Below are 23319 nucleotides of genomic sequence, written 5' to 3' on the forward strand. Positions count from 1 at the left end.
TTTTATATCTTTTTTTCCAAATAGTTCAAGAAAGACCACTACAAATTAGCAATATTTTGCACTGTTATACAATTTAATGAATCAGAAACTAATGACATAGTGCTGTATTTTACTTCTTTATCTCTTTTTTTCAACCAAAAATGCTTTGTTCTGATTAGGGGGTACTTGAATTAAAAAAAAAAAAATCACATTTCACAGTGAAAAAATGTTGAGAACCAATGTTGTAGAGGACGTTAAAGGCAGTGCAGTCAGAACAGCCCTTAATTATGTCGGCCGGGTGAAAACTGGGACAAATTGGGGAGAATGGCTGCACCGGTAGATTGTCGGGAGGTGCACTGAAATTCGGGAGTCTCCCGGAAAAATGGTGAGGGTTGGCAAGTATGTTGCTAGGGCGGGAAAGCCATTCATAGAAGGTGAATTCATTAAAAAATGCATGTTAGATTTTTTAAGAAATCTTTTCTTGCGGACCAGCCTCACCCAGTTTCTGCATCCAGTGGCCCCCAGGTAAATTGAGTTTGAGACCCCTGCTATGGACACAACAGGACTACACCCTGGACAATGGGCATATGCAAACACACCCCAACCCCACGCCTTCACCACAGCTTGATTCCCCTTAGGGGCGATGGACGGCTGAGTAGCGCTTATACAGCAGCAGCTGGCCTCCGTAGCTCCCACTCCCTCCCCTCTGTTGCAAGGTTTGTTGATTCTATGTAACTTGTTTATGTGACCTATGGCTAAGTGTTTTTTCCCTTGGCCTAATTCTGGACCCTCTTCTGGAGTCCAGCCTTTGACAAAATATTTTTTTACTCTTCCCCTCCTCCCCAACGTTTACCTGTTACTCACCTTTTTTTTGTAAGGGGCGTCGAAAGTTGTAAAACCCGTCAGCGATACTTTTTCTGTCTCCCTGTAATGTTTGTCTGGTGTTAAATGGGATCATGCTGAAAATCTCAATTTCCCCTCGGGGATTAATAAAGTACTTCTGATTCTGATTTTGAACAAAGTAGCTAAGGATCAACATTTCACTAGCACAGTCCAGTACTAGGCTGATTATAGAGGGTTAAGACGTGACGACACGTTCCACAGCTGGACAGTACTAATCAATGACTTATGGCATCGTTCTGCAACAAACTGATGCGTTTAGGTTAGGTTCGACAAGTAACATCAAGTCAACAAAGAACTTGAAATAAGATGGTATGGATAACGATTGAAATGGAAAAGGCACAGCAGAAAATTCCCAACTGATTTATAATTCAAGGCACACAGCAGTAGCTAATTGCACCTGGAAATGTCACCATTTCCTAATACTTTGCACTCTTAAGGAAAGCGACACCTCATATCTTCCGAACTTAATCTTGTAAAGGGGGTGGGGGCTAATGTCAGCTGGTGTTTTTATACCGGCAGCGATCTTGACTGCGAGCCAAGAACATTGCATCATCATAGGTAGGAAGCAAACTGGACAAAAGGGAGTGAGTGGACGTCCCATGATTACTTGCACGTTGGATTACTGAAAACTGAGATTGTGACTGCAAGGCAACAGTTGGAAGACTTCCAGGTCTAAAGGTTTCCTATCGCACACACAAACTGGGGTCTGAACAAGTAGAGACAAATTGTAAAGAGACCCTTCGGTTGTTTTTCCACAATGTAAACCCCCTGACCTGAGAACCAACAAATGTTGACTGCAGAGGATGCTAGTTGTCAGGAGAATACTGACCATATGGGTTGTAACAAAACATGATCCTGACCAGTTTGGACCTCCAGATCCTACAGACAGACCTCCTGTGATCCAGACTTGAAGTTCAAGTAAAACCAAGATGTCCTACATAAAACTATATCAGTTGCTTTGGAATACCGTCTGGTTGCCCAGGACGGATGAGGTCACAGGAGGTGAGATCATGTGTGCAGGGCCTTGTATCGAGGATTGGGATGGTCTCTTCAGTGAGCATTTTGGGATTATGATTCCCTTTCAAAGCTCGGCGTGCACACCGGGCTGTAAAAAGCAAACAAACCCTGGCCCGGATCCCCTCCTTTTGTCTTCCCATTGCTATTTTTACAAGACCGAGACTCACAGAGAAGAGACACCACTGACAAAGAATGTCTCTGTTTATCTTGCCGGCCCCTGCCTTTTTCGGTGCGTCCAATTCCTGATAACGTCACATGCTGGCGCTCTCTCTAAAAAGAGCAACACACTTCTAGATGTTCCGATAACATGATGTAAAATATTGGAATGTGACTAGAGGTGGGTACTAAAGTTCAGTTCCCTAACGACACCGGAAGCACTTATTAGTGTTGGTGCTAAAAGAATGCAGCCACCTGCAACAAGTGCATGAAGGTGATATCATACAAGTAAGATAATGTATTGTCCCGACAGAGGCACACAGAATCTAATGTTCTAGAAAATTGCATTGCTGACCTTAACATGACAACAGCCAAGCTCAGTTCTGCGTCATTTGATCATTTTGTATTAATTATACTAATTAAACGATTAATTGAAGCAACAGACTATAAAGCAAAGCATTTTTTTTAAAATGAAATCATTACAGGTCGAAACAAAATCATTCCCCTTTATGCAAAAATCATAGTCCAAAGACCGGGCACCAAACTTGAGGAAAGCCATAAAGGTAAAAAAACAACTATTGTATTGCTTTAAAAAAATAAAAATATCAAAATGGCCCCCGCATACTTGGATTTTTCAGTCTGCGGCCCTCAGTGGAAAAAGTGTGGACACCCCTGCTCTAAAGTGTGTTTGAGTGTTTTCTATCATCATACTTGCTTTATTACCATGACAAATTGCAACATGACCCAAAGGCAGTCCGACTGAGTGCGCTATGAGTGCTGTTTGATTGCCTGCAAAGTGATTGAGTCCGCCACTGGACGTGAGCTCACGTGCAACAAAGCTATCAATAGACGGCATTGTTTGATTTCACGTGAATCTATCAGAACCTATAAAAGTACCAAATTCGGTATTTATCTCGAGACGGCATCAAAGTTGCTGAGTTGTTGACACTATTACCTCACATGTCGCCCAATAGGCCTTTCCATGTCGTCACATGGTCTCCCAACAAAATAAATATTTTCCGACGGGACTGAGGGCCGCGATAAAACCGGCCACTGCAGCAAAGACCAGGCTGTGGTAAACCAGCATGTCTGTCATATGTGTATCAACAAACGAAACCAGAAAAACAGCAGGGGCCCACATGGCTAAGGCTCTAGTACTAGAAATAGCACCTTAAAGGCCTACTGAAATGAGATGTTCTTATTTAAGCAGGTCCATTCTATGTGTCATACTTCATCATTTTGCGATATTGCCATATTTTTGCTGAAAGGATTTAGTAGAGAACATCCACGATAAAGTTCACAACTTTTGGTCGCTAATAAAAAAGCCTTGCATGTACTGGAAGTAGCAGACGATGTGCGCGTGACGTCACGGGTTGTGGGGCTCCTCACATCTGAACATTGTTTACAATCATGGCCACCAGCAGCTATAGCGATTGGGACTGAGAAAGCGACAATTTCCCCAATAATTTGAGCGAGGATGAAAGATTCGTGGATGAGGAAAGTTAGAGTGAAGCACTAGAAGGAAAAAAAAGGCGACGAAAGTGGGAGCAATCCAGATGTTATTAGACACATTTACTAGGATCATTCTGGAAAATCCCTTATCTGTTTATTATGTTAATAGTGTTTTAGTGAGATTATAAAGTCATAGCTGAAAGTCGGAAGGCTGCGGTGACCGCCAGTGTCTCTGAGAGAAGCCAATGGAGGAGCCAAGATCACAGCTGCCTTTTTGACAGCTGCTGCAGGAGGACGCTAACTCCGCACAAGTCTCCGGTAAGAGCCGACTTAATGTCACAATTTTCTCATCCAAAAACTTGCTGGTTGACATGTGGTAGAGAAACATGTTCGCTAAAGCTTCACAACAAACAAAGAAACACCGGCAGTGTGTCGGTTGCTAAAGGCAGCTGCAATCCACCGCTTTCCACCAACAGCATTCTTCTTTGACGTCTCCATTATCAATTGAACAAATTGCAAAAGAATCAGCAACACAGATGTCCAAAATACTGTGTAATTATGCGATGAAAGGAGATGACTTTTAGCCATAAGTGGTGCTGGGCTAAAATGTCCGCTCAACCAATAACGTCACAAGCACGCGTCATCATTCTGTGACGTTTCAACAAGAAACTCTGCGGGAAATTTAAAATTGTAATTTAGTAAACTAAAGCGGCCGTATTGGCATGTGTTGCAATGTTAATATTTCATCATTGATATATAAACTATCAGACTGCGTGGTGGCTAGTAGTGGCTTTCAGTAGGACTTTAATAACCATTTTTGCCAATGGAAAAAAAAACCCATCGATATCAAGCGGAGTCATGCAAAGCCAATTAGTGGAAAAAAGGGCAATGTGATAAGCTCCAGCAGACACCGCTAACCAGTGTACAAAACGCACGGACGGGTGTATTCTGTACTCCGGTGGTTCTCAAATGGGGGTACGCGTACCCCTGGGGGTACTTGAAGGTATGCCAAGGGGTAAGTGAGATTTTAAAAAAATATTCTAAAAATAGCAACAATTCAAAAATCCTTTATAAATATATTTATTGAATAATACTTCAACAAAATATGAATATAAGTTCATAAAGCAGGGGTGTCAAACTGAAATACAGAGTGGGTTAAAATTTGAAACTGAACGAAGCCCCGGGCCGATTAATCCTTTAATAGGGACCCAAACAAGTTTTGCATTGAATATTGACCAAGCAAGGCTTATATAACTTTATAGTGACATGCAAAATCCAGTTTCAAATAATAATAATTAAAAAATATCAATGGCATATCAAATAAAATACAAATACAAATTGAATGCCTCTTTTCGGCGGCGGGTTTGAGTTGGGGCGGGGTTTGGTGGTAGCGGGGGTGTATATGGTAGCGTCCCGGAAGAGTTAGTGATGGTAGGGGGTTCTGGGTATTTGTTCGGTTGTGTTTATGTTGTGTTTATGTTGTGTTACAGTGCGGATGTTCTCCCGAAATGTGTTTGTAATTTTTGTTTGCTGTGGGTTCACAGTGTGGCGTATATTTCTAACAGTGTCAAAGTTGTTTATACGGCCACCTTCAGTGTGACCTGTATGGCTGTTGACCAAGTATGCTTTGCATACACTTGTGTGTGTGTATGAGCCGCATATATTATGTGAGTGGGCCGGTACGCTGTTTGTATGGAGGAAAAGCAGACGTGGCGACATGTACAGAACGCCAAAGGCAGTGCTTTTACGGCCTACCCCAATATTATTGGAAATCGGGAGAAATTCGGAAGGGGCACTGAACTTCGGGAGTCTCCCGGGAAAATTGGGAGGGTTGACGAGTATGAGTATTAGTGGTGAATGCGGTGTTACAGCGGCGGGCCAGCTCTAATGTTCATTTGACATTGCCTCAAGGGCCAAATTTGGCTCACAGGCCAGAGTTTGACACCCATGTCATAAACTGTGAAAAAAAATACAACAATGCAATATTCAGTGTTGACAGCTAGATTTTTTGTGGACATGTTCCATAAATATTGATGTTAAAGATTTCTTTTTTGGTGAAGAAATGTTTAGAAGTAAGTTGATGAATCCAGATGGATCTCTATTACAATCCCCAAAGAGGGCACTTTAAGTTGATGATTACTTCTATGTGGAGAAATCTGCATTTATACTTGAATCACTTGTTTATTTTTCAACAAGTTTTTAGTTATTTTTATATCTTTTTTTCCAAATAGTCCAAGAAATACCACTACAAATGAGCAATATTTTGCACTGTTATACAATTTAATAAATTTGAAACTGATGACATAGTGCTGTATTTTACTTCTTTATCTCTTTTGTTCAACCAAAAATGCTTTGCTCTGATTAGGGGGTACTTGAATTAAAAACATGTTCACAGGGGGTACATCACTGAAAAAAGGTTGAGAACCACCGCTGTACTCAACCACACCCATGAATAATGAACTAAAAGGCTTACGAGTATAGACCTCAAGCGGGTAAAATGTTCCTCCTGGGACCAGTCAAAGCAAGGACAGCCACACATGCATGCAACATGGCAGCAGTGATGAAGATGCTAAATGTCTATGGAAAGAAGGGGGCAGGGCTGACAGGGACACCTTCCATTAAGACAGTCAGGTCAAGGGGAGATGAAGGGTGGATGTTGGTCTCCATCCATGCAACAAAACCAAGAGGCAGGGGGTTGCTGAGGAAGATTTTTGCATGGAAGCAAAAATACAGATTTTTTTTTTTTTTTGCAGAGATGTGCTGTGTGTGCATTACTAATGAAGACCAGCAGCATTCCCCACCAGATCTAACTGGTGAGGGAGCTTCCAAGCTTTGGACACCACACACACATGACCCTCATTTAATATCCAAATGTTTTTACATAATCATGGCACACTTGCCCTACATGAATGCAGCTTGTACTCACATTTATCTGTCAGTGTCAGCTTCTCCTCAAAATGATGTCCGAGGTCCTTATAATCCATTGTTTCCATTCAGGCGGATTGCAGGGACTTTCCAGTTGTTGTCATTCCTCACAAGTGTCCCAAGCACAGGAGCTGAAACTCCCGGTCCAGATCAGCCAAACACGCCCTTCCTAAAAAAAAAAAAAAAAAAATCCAATAGAAGGAAAGCGCGACAAAAACAGTTAAGATAGTTCAATATCCCACTGAAAAGGACAACACAAATGTTAAATATTGCGAATGTTATTCATTGTCTTTAAAAGGGTGGACGTGTCTTCTGTGGAAAATCCACAGTGAGAATAAACCTTTCAGTCCTACGTACCGCAAGACCGTATAGTCAAGGCGCCTTTTTTAATCATGAACTTCCGGCAGTTTGTTCATTGCAAAACCTGTTTTCTTGTGACCCATGTCTCGACGTATTTGTAAAAGCCCAATGCGCAATAATTCTCAGTTGTGCAAACACAAAAATGGGGTTTCTTGGCACGTGTTATCTACTTATACACATTAAAAAAGCATTTTGTTGTGAAGGAAAGAGATAGTTTCCGGTTTGCCTCTACTTGCCCGGGTGACCAACTTGACGTGGGTGCTCGTTGACAAACCGCATGCCGGAAAACCGGACTGTACCATCTTATCCAACAACAAATTCAATTATTCTAGACACTCTTATACCTACAAACATGTCGTTTGAATCCAAAACCTTAAAATTATCAATTGTATTTATTATTTCGCTTGACAGTTCCGCAGAAGGAAATATGTGCTTTTTTTTTTAAACTAAAACAAATGGTTTGATCCACCAGATGACTTTTTTTTGAGCCGCTGAAAACAGACTTCTGTGGAGAGTCTTGGTGCGGCTTATAATTAATTACAACATAATAAAAACCTTATTTTGTTTCACCATGGATACCAACACAAGGGTGTCCAAAGTGCGGCCCGGGGGTCATTTGCGGCCCGCACTTAATTTTTTAACGGCCCCACGGCACATTTTAAAAATACGATTGAAAAATTGTAAAAACGTAAAAAGTGATATAAAAGAGCAAACGGGTGAAATGTAACAAGAACATTTTGCAATGTTGACTCTAAGCTGCCATGCAGGATGTTTATTTCTTTAAAAAATAATAATGAATCCAAATCAATGTCATTATGAGTTATTGACCTATTCAAGGCTCCAATTACGTCACGTTAAATTTTCCACTTTGACATATTTTTGGGGGAAAATGTTAACATATTTTGTGTTTGCCATATAAAAAACTGAGCTGTTTTTTAAAGAAGGGCCTAAAATGAACCAACAAAAAACATAAACAACAATAAAACTTATAGACGGATAGATCTGAAGTTGATCTTGAGATTATTGTGTTAAAAGTAAACAGTAAAAAAAATGTATAATTTATTTTCTAACACTTTAATGAATAGGACCCTTTTTTATCCCCAATAGTTTTAGTGGGATTTGTTTTTTAATGTCCATCCATCCATCCATTTTCTACCGCTTATTCCCTTTTGGGGTCGCGGGGGGCGCTGGTGCCTATCTCAGCTACAGTCGGGCGGAAGGCGGGGTACACCCTAGACAAGTTGCCACCTCATCACAGGGCCAACACAGATAGACAGACAACATTCACACACTGGGGCCAATTTAGTGTTGCCAATAAAAAAAATAATTATTAAAATCAATGGTGTTATGAGTTATTGACCTTTTTATTGCTCCAATTATTATATAATCTCAAAAACAGCACTTAAAAAAATTATTGGGTGAAAATATTGCATATTTTGAGATTTTTTTCGTAAAAAAACAGATTTTTTTGTGACAAAAAGAGCATACAACTTAAATCTTTAAAATCATTATATTGACAGATAGACCTAATGTTGATCTAGAGCAGGGGTGTCAAACTCAAATACAGAGTGGGCCAACATTTCAAACGGAACAAAGCCGCGGGCCTTGATTGAACAAATGAACCTTTTACTAGGGACCCAAACAAGTTTTGCATTAAATATTGAACAAGCAAGGCTTATATAACTTTAGTGACATGCAAAATCCAGTTTCTAATAGTAATAATAATAATTTCAAAAATATCAATGGCATATCAAATAAAATTTAAATAAATATGCAATGCTTTTTTTTTCTATTTGCACTCTTCTGAGGTAAATATCACATTTTTTCCACAGGCTAATAATACATTTGAAAATAAAATAACAATGAATGAACCAAACATTCAAGCCTTGAAGTAGCAAGAGAAAATGCATGAATAAAATGTTAATTATTGCTCAGTTTGCTGGAAGTTTCCCGGAAGAGTTAGTGCTGCAGGGTTTCTGGGTATTTGTTCTGTTGTGTTACGGTGCGGATGTTCACCCAAAATGTGTTTGTCATTCTGGTTTGGTGTGGGTTCACAATGTGGCGCATATTTGTAACAGTGCTAAAGTTGTTTATATGGCCACCCTCAGTGTGACCTGTATGGCTGTTGACCAAGTATGACTTGCATGCACTTGTGTGTGTGTGTGTGTGTAAAAGCCACAAATATTATGTGACACGCTGTTAGTATGGAGGAAAAGTGGACGTGACGACAGGTTGTAGAGAACGCTAAAAGCAGTGCCTTAAATGCACGCCCCCAATATAGTTGTCCAGGTGGAAATCGGTAGAAATTCAGGAGAATGGTTGCCCCAGGAGTTTTTCGGGAGGGGCACTGAACTCTGGGAGTCTACCGGGAAAATTAGGAGGGTTGGCACCGACGCTGTATAACCGCGGCGGGCCAGCTCTAATGCTAAATTGATATTGCCTCAAGGGCCAAATTAAATTACACGGCGGGCCAGAGTTTGACACCCATTATCGAGAGATTTAAAACTTGAATAATAATAAAAATAATAATACTGAATAATGACACATTTTCAATATTTTTTGGACCAAAACCCTTTGGGATCCCCGGGATCAAGCCTGAGTGGAGGCCAAAATGTATATTTTTTATAATTTTTTTTTATAGTTTTTTAAAATAAAAATATGCTTGCTTTGATTCTTCAGTGTGTGGCCCTCAGTGGATAAAGTTTGGACACCCCTGATTTACAAGCATGATGCTGGAACATACTTGTGAACATAAGTGTGAAGTGACTGGGATGACAATCAGCACCTCCAAGTCCGAGTCCGTGGTTCTGGCCCGGAAAAGGGTGGAGTGCCATCTCCGGGTTGGGGAGGAGACCCTGCCCCAAGTGGAGGAGTTCAAGTACCTAGGAGTCCTGTTCACGAGTGAGGGAAGAGTGGATGGTGAGGTCGACAGGCGAATCGGTGCGGCGTCTTCAGTAATGCGGACGTTGTACCGATCCGTTGTGGTGAAGAAGGAGCTGAGCCGGAAGGCAAAGCTCTCAATTTACCAGTCAATCTACGTTCCCATCCTCACCTATGGTCATGAGCTTTGGGTCATGACCGAAAGGACAAGATCACGGGTACAAGCGGCCCAAATGAGTTTGGGTCTCTCCCTTAGAGATAGGGTGAGAAACTCTGCCATAAGGGAGGAGCTCGAAGTAAAGCTGCTGCTCCTCCACATGGAGAGGAGCTAGATGAGGTAGTTCAGTCATATGGTCAGGATGCCACCCGAACGCCTCCCTAGGGAGGTGTTTGGGGCACGTCCGACCAGTAGGAGGCCACGGGGAAGACCCAGGACACGTTGGGAAGACTATGTCTCCCGGCTGGCCTGGGAACGCCTCGGGATCCCCCGGGAAGAGCTGAACGAAGTGGCTGGGGAGAGGGAAGTCTGGGCTTCCTTGCTTAGGCTGCTGCCCCCGTGACCTGACCTCGGATAAGCGGAAGAAGATGGATGGATGGATGGATCCTGGAACATTTGTGTGGTTATTATTTGACTAAAAAGGCAGTATCTGCTATGTCATTCATACTGTATGATTGGTGTTGACAAGCTATTAAATATTAACATCTTAGATGTCTCTCCTGCAGGGACCAAATGTTAATAGCACTTGGAAAAACAATTACAGTAGTAGCAGGATTTTTAATTATTTATTTTTTAATCAGGCCATGTTTGATAAAAAAAAAAAAAAAATGGCACATTTATGTTAAGAGTATCATATATATTTAATGAGACAGGAAGGGTTTATTAAGTCATGCCCTTCTTAGTCACTGGCAGGAGATCCACATGACCGGAATACCTTACCTAACATCTTTTTTTTAAATGAGTGAAGACGCATTCAGCAACAATGGTCACATTGTAAACCTGTGTTGTTTTCCAAATGATGCGACTGTCATGTGTTGTAAGGCCAGTATCTTCAAGGACAGAACTTTGTATAACCTGAAGGAAGCATTGGTATTCAAACTCAGCAGACAACAAGCTGACGTTAAGCAGAGAGGATTTATAGAACACGTCCTAAAACGGACAACATGTAAATAAAATAATCCTAAATTTACGTTTATATGATTTCAAAGATTTGATACTGTATTGCACAACACGCAACCCCAAAATACAGTCCTGGTCAAAAGTTGACATCCACTTGTAAAGAACATAATGTCATGGCTGTCTTGAGTTCCCAATCATTTCTAATACTCTTATTTTTTCTGATAGAGTGATTGGAGGACATACTTGTTGGTCACAAAAACATTCATGAAGTTTGCTTCTTTTATGAATTTATTATGGGTCTACTAAAAATACATACATATCCATACAGCAATGTTAATATTTGCTTACATGTCCCTTGGCAAGTTTCACTGCCTAAGGTGCATTTGGTCGCCATCCACAAGCTTCTAGTTGAATTTTTGACCATTCCTTGACAGCTAAATGTGTTGTCTGACTTGGACCTGTTTCTTCAGCATTGTCCACACGTTTAGGTCAGGACTTTGGGAAGGACATTCTAAAACCTTCAGTCTAGCCTGATTTAGCCATTTCTTTGCCGCTTTTGACGTGTGTTTGGGGTCATTGTCCTGTTGGAACACCCAACTGCACCCAAGACCCAACCTCCAGGCTAATGATTTTATGTTGTCCTGAAGAATTTGGAGGTAATCCTCCTTTTCCATTGTCCCATTTACTCTCATTAAAGGGGAACATTATCACAATTTCAAAAGGGTTAAAAACAATAAAAATCAGTTCCCAGTGGCTTGTTGTATTTTTTGAAGTTTTTTTCAAAATTTTACCGGTCCCGGAATATCCGTAAATAAAGTTTTAAAGTGCCTTATTTTCGCTATCTTCGAAACCACTGTCCATTTCCCTGTGACGTCATACAGTGCTGCCAATACAAACAACATGGCGGTTACCACAGCAAGATGTAGCGACATTAGCTCGGATTCAGACTCGGATTTTAGCATCTTAAGCGATTCAACAGATTACGCATGTATTGAAACAGATGGTCGGAGTATGGAGGCAGATAGTGAAAACGAAATTGAAGAAGAAACTGAAGCTATTGAGCGAATAGCTATTGATGCTATTCGGCCATAGCGTGGGTGTACCTAATGAAGTGGCCCATAGCATGGCTGCCTTATTAGCATCGGCGGTAAAATGTGCGGACCAAACGATCAGGACTTTCACATCTTGTGACACTGGAGCAACTTAAATCCGTCGATTGGTAAGTGTTTGTTTCGCATTAAATGTGGGTATCTAGTTTCAAATGTACATACAGCTAGCATAAATAGCATGTTAGCATCGATTAGCGTAGCATGTTAGCATTGATTAGCTGGCAGTCATGCTGCGACCAAATATGTCTGATTAGCACATAAGTCAACAACATCAACAAAACTCACCTTTGTGATTTTGTTGACTTAATGGTTGCAAATGCATCTGCAGGTTATCCATACATCTCTGTGCCATGTCTGCTTTAGCACCGCCGGTCAAATGTGGAGACACTCTGGTACATTCAATGGGGGTCTGGCGGCAGATTTCTTGCCAGTGGTGCAACTTGAATCCCTCCCTGTTAGTGTTGTTACACCCTCCGACAACACACCCACCAGGCATGATGTCTCCAAGGTTCCAAAAAATAGTCGAAGAAACGGAAAATAACAGAGCTGAGACCCGGTGTTTGTAATGTGAAAATGAAAATGGCGGGTGTGTTACCTCGGTGACGTCACGTTCTGACGTCATCGCTAAAAGACCGATAAACTGAAAGGCGTTTAATTTGCCAAAATTCACCCATTTAGATTAGAGTTCGGAAATCGGTAAAAAAAATACATGGTCTTTTTTCTGCAACATCAAGGTATATATTGACGCTTGCATAGGTTTGGTGATAATGTTCCCCTTTAAAGCACCAGTTCCATTGGCAGCCAAACAGGCCCAGAGCATAACACTACCACTGCCATGCCTGACGGTAGGTTTGGTGTTCCTGGGATTAAAGGCCTCACGATTTCTCCTGCAAACATATTGCTGGGTATTGTGGCCAAACAGCTTAATTTTTCAGAACTTTCCTTCAGAAGGTCTTATCTTTGTCCATGTGATGTTTTTTGTGTTTTTTTAATGCACTCTAGGAATGCCTAATTGCAATGTAAAAAAAAAAAGTGCTTTCAAACGATTACATTAATCGCACTTTTGCATCTTGATTAACAGTGATTAATCACAGTAAAGCCCAGCAATGAGGTGGCGACTTGTCCAGGGTGTACCCTGCCTACCGCCCGAATACAGCTGAGACCGTGACCCCAAAAGGGACAAACTGTAGAAAATGGATAGATAATCACAGTAAATAACTTAAGAAGACCTCAACATGAAAACGAAAGCAATTGTGTTGTTACAGTAAGGACTTTTTTTTTATGTTGTACTTGAACGCACCTCGTTTGTTTGTTTAAAGCATGCATTTTTTTCTTAAGTACAATGAGTGTGAATTTTGAAGTGATGTTACCCAGCACTGACGTATGCTTTGACCTGATCACTGACCATATAGCAGGCCTGGGCAATTATTTTGCCTCGTGGGGCCAAATTTAGAGAAAATAATGTGTCTGGGAGCCGGTTTATCTATTTTTAGGAACACAAATACAAAACCTCACAATAATGTCTAATTGAATGCTAAAAAACATTATGACAGACCACCTTAAAACGGAATGGAATTTAGCATTTTTTACAGAATGAGACACCCAGAATGTACATGAAAATAAAGAATGTGGAATTTACAACGTTACCTATGACCGATAACAGACTGAGTATTGACAACATATGAACAACATATTTTACAATCAAGCAAAACGCAACAAACTTCTCACCCTTGACACAAACTATTCTCCCCTCAGGCAGGAGACTACGGTCCATCCAGACCCAAACCTCCCGCCACCTGAACAGTTTTTTCCCCTGGGCCAGCAGGCATGTGAACAATAAGAAGACCTGATAGCTCAGTCACAGCTCATTTTATGACCTATTCTGTGTTATATGTGTTTTATGTTGCACGGTTGCTTTAAGAAAAATTCCTAATTTGTGAACCCGTTATCTGTGCGATGTCCATCCATCCATCCATTTTCTACTGCTTATTCCCTTTGGGGTGGCGGGGGGCGCTGGTGCCTATCTCAGCTACAATGGGGCAGAAGGCGGAACCATATTGTTGCATGCTTGGTTATGCTTTAAAGTCATATCCAACAATTGTCACAATGACTTTTTACTGTCAACTGAGTTTGTTTATTAATGATTTCTGCTGGTGGTTTGCCTCCGGAATTTTTACTACGCAAAAAATGCGCCTTGGCTCAAAAAAAGTTGAAAAGACTACCTTAAGAGAAGGAAACCTGTGATTGCAGCTATTTTGGATACAACGGAGAGAGAACTGTCGAATGTCCAGGTCGAGTGTGGTTCTACTTAGCGAAAAACTTTGTCTATTTGTCGAAAGGGGAGACAACGAGAATGCGGGCTCCTGTGGACAAGAGAAAACTACGGAAAAGGGACAGCGTGGCGCAGTGGAAAAGTGGCCGTGCGCAACCCGAGGGTCCCTGGTTCAATCCCCAACTGGTAACAACCTCATCACGTCCGTTCTGTCCTTGAGCAAAACACTTCACCCTTGCTCCTGATGGGTGCTGGTTAGCACCTTGCATGGCAGCTCCCTCCATCAGTGTGTGAATGTGTGTGTGAATGGGTAAATGTGGAAGTAGTGTCAAAGCGCTTTGAGTACCTTGAAGGTAGAAAAGCGCTATACAAGTACAACCCATTTATCATTTGTTTCTGTATTTATTGTAGTTGTGTGGACAAGGATAAGGTTAGGTGGGATATACCCTGGATAACCTTAGTGAGTCTTGTTTAGATCACTTTCTTTCAGTGTCTTTCAGCACCTACTGTAAATGTGCACACAAGCAAGAGGACTCTTCCTTTTCTTTCTATAAACCAGCACATTAGACACGCATGTGGCCCCTCCGTGCTTACGGGAGCACATGTCCACACTTGTCTGCACCAGACGGAAGATTGTGGTGGATCAGAGAGCCTCCCGTCATTCCACACAGGCATGGATAATTGCACCTCCTCCACACAAAAGCGTCACCAAAAAAAAAAAAGGATCTAACCCAAAACAGCCTGGAGAGTAACGCTTGTCCAAATCCTCCTTTTGACTGGAGTGAAGGCTTATAAAAAAAACTGCACCAGCACACAAGAGCGTACGTACGCATATTTGGAGAGCGCAGGGTTGAAGTCACAATCTGAATATAACTACAGCTGCTGTGCGGCGTGGGAGTGGAGCAGTTGTTATGAAGAGCGACAAAAATCTGCCAGACATTTCCTTTGCAAGTGGATGACAACGTGGGTTAGGCAGGATCGTATTCTTTTTAAAAAAACTGCAAGAGGTATAAATAACAGCTGTTTGGCACTATCTGGATTCTTTCATTCACAATAGTAGACAGTACACTGCAAAAAGTCAGTGTTCAAAAACAAGAAAAAAAAAAAGAGGGGTATTTTACTTGAACTAAGCAAAATTATCTGCCAATAGAATAAGAAAATTTGTCTTGTCAAGACTTTACAAAACAAGTAAAATTAGCTAACTTCAATTAACCCCAAAATACCTTACAGTAAGAATATTCTCACTAATAACAAGTGCACTTTTCCTGGTAGAAAAAAAAAGAGACATTTTTGCTCAATATGTTGAAAAATATTCTTGAATGAAGTAAATGCTAGTGCCATTATCTTGACATAATAATATGCGCTCGGCATTACATTTTTTGAAACCAGCAAACATATACCATAACTTATACTGTATTGTTGTTAATGCAAAGGCAACAAGGCAACTGCTTGTTACTCTCAGGGTCTCCTAGCCGCTCAGGCAAATCATTTGGTCCAAAGATGCATTTCCCCATCTATAACATGACATCATCGCACCAAGTGTGTGCTCTTCCAGTCAATTAGTGCACATATTTACAGCCCGGCCCCCGGCCAAAACATTTTTGATTGTAATTTGGAAGAATTTATCTGAAAATGTGCATGAACCTTTTATGTTCAAAATGGTTAAAAATGTCACATGTGAAATGTTTAAATATTAATTGTCCGTTCACTGTACGAATATATGAGTGCACCAGTATTGTGCTGCTGAAGCAAATCCGTTTTTTTTTAATTTTGTATAAGGGTCCATCCTCCTTTATGACTTTTTAGCAAAAAAAAGTATTCCAAAAATATGCATTTTCGGGTTTTGTCGGGACTCTTGATGACGTTTTGAGACATCTCCTACAACTACAGCACCAGTATTGTGCTGCTGAAGAAAATCGTAGTTTTTTGAATTTTTGTAAAAGGGTCCCCCCTCTTACGACATTTTAGCAAAAAAAAGTTTTCCAAAAATGTGCATTTTTCTGACATTTTCGGGTTTTGTCGGTATTCCTGATGACGTTTTGAGACATCTACAACTACAGGATCAGTATTGTGCTACTAAGCAAATCCGTTTTTTCGAATTTTTTTTAAAAGGGTCCCCCCTTACGACATTTTAGCGAGAAAAAGTATTACAAAAATAATAATTTTCTGCTGTTTTTTATCGTTTCATTTCAACTAAAACAGCAAAGTCCATGTGGCTGTCATCTGTTTTAATTATGAGACAAAATTGTGTCAAAGTCATGATTTTTTTTTCATGCTTGAAATAAGAAATTAATATTTTAAAAGATTAGTTTTATAGTTTTGAGTGTTGATGACACAGTTTTGCAACACTAGATATTCTAGTTCCAAGCATGTTTTACTCAATATCGGTCATAAAATCTCAGCTACAAGCTGTAATATCTTACTGAGATAATATAGGACCAAAACACCTAAAACAAGTAAAACACTCTAACATCAAATCTGCTTAGTGAGAAGAATGATCTTATCAGACAGAACATAAGCAAATATCAGCCTTATTTGAGATATTTCATTTTACTCAGATTTCCGTTTTTGCTGTGTAGCCGTTCTAAAAAAGGTGTGGTGTGTTATTAGTCCTAAATGGCCATCTTTCAAACAGGACACTGATAACAGGGCGTGACTGATGCCCTCCCAGTCACATTGCAAACCGAGTCCACCCCTGCCTGTCTGCCCTCCAGCAGTTGGCAGTCTGGTATCATCACAAGCTCTCAGCTGTTTTCTTGGCAGGCCGCTGACTGGACGCGTAGCAGCTGGGATTCTAGCAACTCTCACCCGACAACTGAGCGCATCACAACATTAAATGGCAAAGATTAAAAAAAAAAACATTTTTAAATTCACTGCTTGTTATCCTATCACATGGGCTTTTCAACTGGGGGCCAAACAAAAAACTTGTGAGTCTCACATTTTCTGCAGCAGATTCCTAAAACCACTAGAGTGCAGTCATATGATGACATTTGACTCGCTTTTCTGCAGAAGGTGCTTAAAAGACGCCGGTTTTCCAAAAATAAGACTACTACTCAAGGGAGAAGTCGGGTCACTGGTTCTATCTGAAAATGTGGCCCCTAAAACGGTTTATTTCAAAGGTGTCCAAACTCAGCTAATTTTTTGAACAGCCTGCGGCAGATTCCAAAAATACTACTACACAAAAAGTGGAATAAAAGAGCAAACAGGTGAAGTTTACATGAAATATACCGTATTTTTCAGACTATAAGGCGCACTTAAAATCATTTCATTTTCTCAAAACTCGACAGTATGCCTTATAACCCGGTGCGCCTAATGTACGGAATAATTTTGGTTGTGCATACCGACCTCGAAGCAATTTTATTTGGTACATGTTGTAATGATAAGTGTGACCAGTAGATTGCAGTTACATATTCCAGATACATGTAGACTGCAATATGACTCAAGTAAACAACACCAACATTTTATATGTTCCATTGAAAATATAGAACATTACACATGGCGCTCCAAAATCTATCAAAATGTTTTAGTACTACTTTGGTAAGCTATGAAGCTGCACCCCTTGATGGATTGTACTAGACTTCAACATATGAGTATTATTAAGGTGTGTGTATAAGGTAAGACATTATCTGGCGTTTTGTTTCTCAATATAATGCAAAACCAACTTTTCTTACCCTCTGGTACCTGCTGATCTGTATTTGGGATCTGCATAAGTCCTGAAAATTTGTGTTACACAGTATTTTGGACATCTGTGTTGCTGAATCTTTTGCAATTTGTTCAATAATAATGGACACGTCAAAAAAGAATGCTGCAGCTGCCTTTAGCACCGAAACACAGCCGGTGTTTCTTTGTTTGTTGTGAAGCTTTAACACAGAGCGGTCAAGCAAAAATGTTTCTCTACGTCAACCAGCAATTATTTGGATGGGAAAATTGTGATATTAAGTCGGCTCTTACCGGAGACTTGAGTGGATTATGCGACCTCATCCTGCAGTTCAAAAAGGCAGCTGTGATCTTGGCTCCTCAGCTTCTCTCAGAGACACTGGCGTTCACCGCAGCCCTCCGACTTTCAGGTATGACTTCACAATCTCACTAAAATACTATTAACACAATAAGAAGATAAGGGATTTTCCAGAATTATCCTAGTAAATGTGTCTAATTACATCCGAAACGCTCCCACTTCCGCCTGAAGCCGTCGCCTTTTTTATTTTTTATTTTTTAAGTGCTTCACTCTAACTTTCCTTATCCACGAATCTTTCATCCTAGCTCAAATTAATAGGGGAATTGTCGCTTTCTTGATCCGAATAGCTCTTGCTGCTGGAGGCTATGATTGTAAACAATGTTCAGATGTGAGGAGCCCTACAACCCGTGACATCACGCGCACATCGTCTGCTACTTCCGGTACAGGCAAGGCTTTTTTATTAGCGACCAAAAGTTGCAAAATTTATCATCAATGTTCTCTACTAAATCCTTTCAGCAAAAATATGGCAATATGGCGAAACGATCAAGTATGACACATAGAATGGAGCTGCTATCCCCGTTTAAATAAGAACATCTCATTTCAGTAGGCCTTTAAAACACTGTTTAAAAACGAAGTACTGAAGAAGTACGAGGAGGAAAGAGAGTGATGCCCTCAGCACAGAGCGATGGAAGAGAGGTTTATGGTCAGAGAGTGTTTGGCCGGTGTATGTGTGTGTGTGTATGTGTGTGTGTGTGTGTGTGTGTGTGTGTGTGTGTGCGTGTGTGAAGTGTCTCGTCTTGTCTCATAGTAACAGTGGTGCTATTGCATTCTTAGTGTACAGGAGTTTTTCTGGTTTTTATTTGTATAGTATTGTTCTTGTATTATATAGTTTATTTTAAATGTGGAATGAGTGAGAGGGGTTGGAACATTGTAAGCATCTGCTTCATCCAACCCCTTTTCAAGCCTTGCATACGGTAAATATCTCTGCCAAAATGTAAAACAAATGTCTGTTGTTGTACGGTGCAGGTTTGAAACAAATACTCCAATTCAATTCAAATTCTAGTAAATACATTTCTTAAAGGAAGTGCAAACAAAGGATTTGATTAAAGCTCTTGTAATTGATCATATTCCACAATACCTAATGTGAACTATTTGATTATTAATCTAGTTTTCTGAATAATTTTTCTTATCTCAGATGGTTGTTTTCCCTTACCACAGTGCTTTTCTCTCTTTAGTCTCATTTAAAACACACACACTTCAAATAGTCTCGGTTATAAATAATTTTCATCAAAATTAATGTGAGCTATAATTTTCCTGAGGCAACCTCATTTGCATATAACATAAGTCAGCAGTTTCTGTTACAACATGTTTTGCAATTCATTCCAGCGGGTAAGCCTTTGTATGAAAAAGATGTCATTTCAAACTACCGTACTGTAGATGATGCTCGCATATTGCAATCTCGCAAATTGGTGGATCTATTGATTTATTTATTAAAATTGTGTGAAAACCCGCTGGTTTTCTGCTTCTTTTTTTTTTTTTGTTAAACGAAAACAGTCCTGCTGAAAACCCATCTCATTTATACTTGGTCTGTAATCATGTATACCAGTGGTTCTCAACATTTTTTCAGTGATGTACCCCCTGTGAACATTTTTTTTATTCAAGTGCCCCCTAATCAGAGCAAAGCATTTTTGGTTGAAAACAAGAGATAAAGAAGTAAAATACAGCACTATGTCATCAGTTTCTGATTTATTAAATTGTATAACAGGGCAAAATATTGCTCATTTGTAGTGGTCTTTCTTGAACTATTTGGAAAAAAATATATAAAAATAACTAAAAACTTGTTGAAAAATAAACAAGTGATTCAATTATAAATAAAGATTTCTCCACATAGAAGTAATCATCAACTTAAAGTGTCCTCTTTGGGGATTGTAATAGAGATCCATCTGGATTCATCAACTTACTTCTAAACATTTCTTCACAAAAAAAGAAATCTTTAACATCAATATTTATGGAACATGTCCACAAAAAATGTAGCTGTCATCACATCATTGTTGCATTTTTTTCACAGTTTATGAACATACGTTCATATTTTGTTGAAGTATTATTCAATAAATATTTTTATAAAGGATTTTTGAATTGCTGCTTTTTTTAGAATATTTTTAAAAAATCTCACGTACCCCTTGGCATACCTTCAAGTACCCCCAGTACCCCCAAGTACCCTCATTTGAGAACTACTGATATAAAAAAATGCGACAATAACTATTACAATATCAGCATATTAAGTATTATCAAATAATAATAATAATACAGAATACTGTAAAGTACACATTAGTGTGACATTTGAATTGTACTTTTACTACAAGAAAGAAGTGTTGAACTTCTGAATTATTGACAAGGAAGGGAACATTCTTAAAGAATATGCTGCAGAAATGCAAGTTGGTTTTTTTACCTGAACTTGTGGGCCACCATAGTTGAATAGCCCTAATGATAAAAAAAGAGAGGGGACCTAAAATAAAACCTTTAAGGAACACCAACAGTATAACTAAAGAAGTTGAACAAATGACTAGTGACTGCATCTGAAATAAACGAGCTACAGCAGCACCTTAGTTACATAAATCACATTCTGAAAAATCACAGTCAGAAAAGAAAGGACTTAAGGAACACCTGAGGTATGTGAGTCACAAGTTTGCTAGTACGTAAAGTGTCATTGCAAGGATCTGGCAATGTGTTTACAATGCTCCAAGTTCTTCTACACAACAGGAACACTCTAGTGTTTTAGGAATTTGCTGCAAAATTGTTTGCCTCGAGTTTTGAACCGAACTCAGGGGCCGGGATGGTTTTATTTCCGGCGACTATTTGCTACCTACAGCTAAGTTTTATTTGACGGCCCGTGGCAAAGTCCAAAAATACTGTTATTACAAAAAAAAGTGGAATAAAAGATAGCAGATGAAAAAGTTAAAATGTTGACGCTGATAACACAAAGCTGACATGCGGGCTATTTATTTATTTACTTTTTTTAAATCTACATATTGTACTGTATTTGAAAGTGAAAAATATCAACCCTCATATCCTTTGATTTTGCTATCTATGGACAGGAGTGGGAAAAGTTTGGACATCCATTGCCGAGACTAACCCAGGCTTTATTACCATTTACCATGATTTGATCAACGTGGACCCCGACTTAAACAAGTTGAAAAACTTATTCGGGTGTTACCATTTAGTGGTCATCCATCCATCCATTTCCTACCGCTTATTCCCTTTTAGGGTCGCGGATGACGCTGGTGCCTATCTCTGCTACAATTGGGCGGAAGGCGGTGTACACCCTGGACAAGTCGCCACCTCATCGCAGCATTTAGTGGTCAACTGTACGGAATATGTATCGAACTGTGTGCAATCTACTAATAAAAGTTTTAATCAACCAATCAATCAATCAATTAGAGCAGGGGTCATCAACCTTTTTGAAAGCAAGAGCTACTTCTTGGGTAATGATTAATGCGAAGGGCTACCAGTTTGATACACACTTCAAATAAATTGCCAGAAATAGTCAATTTGCTCAATTTACCTTTCATAAATAAATCTATATACAGTATATATACATATATATATATACAAAAAAAGAGAAAACAGGAAAAAAATTCAACTGAAAAAAAGAAGAGAAAAACTACCTGATTCGAAACTTTTTGAAAAAATTAAAAAAATAATTTATAGAACATCTTTAGTAATTTTTCCTGATTAACATTAATTTTAGAATTTTGATGACATGTTTTAAATAGTTTAAAATCCAATCTGCATTTTGTTAGAATATATAACAAATTGGACCAAGCTATATTAATAACAAAGACAAATCATTATTTCTTCTAGATTTTCCAGAACAAATTTTTTAAAATAAATTTAAGACTTTGAAATAAGATTTAAATTTGATTCTAAAGATTTTCTAGATTTTCCAGAATAATTGTTTTAAATTTTAATCATAATTAGTTTGAAGAAATATTTCACAAATATTCTATGTCGAAAAAACAGAAGCTAAAATAAAGAGTTAAATTAAAATGTATCTATTATTCTTTACAATAAAAAAAAAAAAATACTTGAACATTGATTTAAATTGTCAAGAAAGAAGAGGAAGGAATTTAAAAGGTAAAAAGGTATATGTTTTTAAAAATTCTAAAATCATTTCTAAGGTTCTATTTTTTCTCTAAAATTGTCTTTCTGATAGTTGTTAGAAGCAAAGTAAAAAAAATTATGAATTCATTTAAACAAGTGAAGACCAAGTCTTTAAAATATTTTCTTGGATTTTCAAATTCTATTTGAGTTTTGTCTCTCTTAGAATTAAAAATATTGAGCAATTCGAGACCAGCTTGCTAGTAAATAAATACAATTTAAAAAATAGAGGCAGCTCACTGGTAAGTGCTGCTATTTGAGCTATTTTTAGAACAGGCCAGCGGGCGACTCATCTTTTCCTTACGGGCGACCTGGTGCCCGCGGGCACTGCGTTGGTGACCCCTGTGTTAGAGTGTCAAAACTAATGTCAATGTTTGTTTGCTCGTTGATGGTTTTATTTCTTTGGGTATTGTGTAGTTATAATTATATGCTTTTACTTGTAATTGTATTGGGTTTGTGAACCCCAGGAAGACTAGAGGGTTGTTGTGGCAAACAGCTAATGAGGATCCATAATAAAAATCAAATCAAAATAAATTAATCACGTTAAGGAACGTATCTTCCACGCATTTAGGGATCTAATAAATACGTCCATCTTAAAACTTTAGTAGAAATGACCACCTGGACCAGGTGCCATTTTGGCTTGGCAATCTTGCCTCACATTTTTGGGGATTTTGAATGACTTCTTGTCATGATTATCAATTAAACCGTCATCACATTGGTGCTATTGTCAAAGTGGCATTGTTATACCTTTATTAACGAGGGCTGTAAATATGTGGGTACCCCAAAATTTGATTCGATTCTTGGGAGGTAACAATTCAATACAGAATCAATTTTCCATTCTAAACCATTCTTGATTCAAAATGAATACATTTCTAATAACATTGAGCATCAGTTCTATGATTAAGTACATTCCTCCAAAAAAATAGATAAACAGCTCTGACTAATTTCTATATTACTTCAAAGAAAACTGGTTTGTTCACAAAAATCTATTGATATAATAAAGTCAAATACAAATAAGGCAACAAGAGAGGTATCC

The 23319-nt window shown here is 39.1% G+C and overlaps 1 protein-coding gene across 6 annotated transcripts in view; it reads right to left on the minus strand.

Annotated features, from left to right (window-relative positions):
* LOC133539549 (MAP7 domain-containing protein 1-like) overlaps nucleotides 1-6800 on the minus strand; it is a 98668-nt gene extending 91868 nt beyond the window's left edge. For all 6 annotated transcript variants that reach the window (XM_061881537.1, XM_061881540.1, XM_061881539.1 and 3 more), the window contains exon 1: nucleotides 6434-6800. In XM_061881537.1, coding sequence (XP_061737521.1) covers nucleotides 6434-6500 — 67 coding nt within the window. In that variant the 5' untranslated portion in view covers nucleotides 6501-6800. The remainder of the gene's footprint in view (nucleotides 1-6433) is intronic.
* Between the last annotated feature and the right edge of the window lie 16519 nt (nucleotides 6801-23319).

The sequence above is a fragment of the Nerophis ophidion genome, linkage group LG21, assembly GCF_033978795.1.
Source record: "Nerophis ophidion isolate RoL-2023_Sa linkage group LG21, RoL_Noph_v1.0, whole genome shotgun sequence".
Classification (NCBI taxonomy): domain Eukaryota; kingdom Metazoa; phylum Chordata; class Actinopteri; order Syngnathiformes; family Syngnathidae; genus Nerophis; species Nerophis ophidion.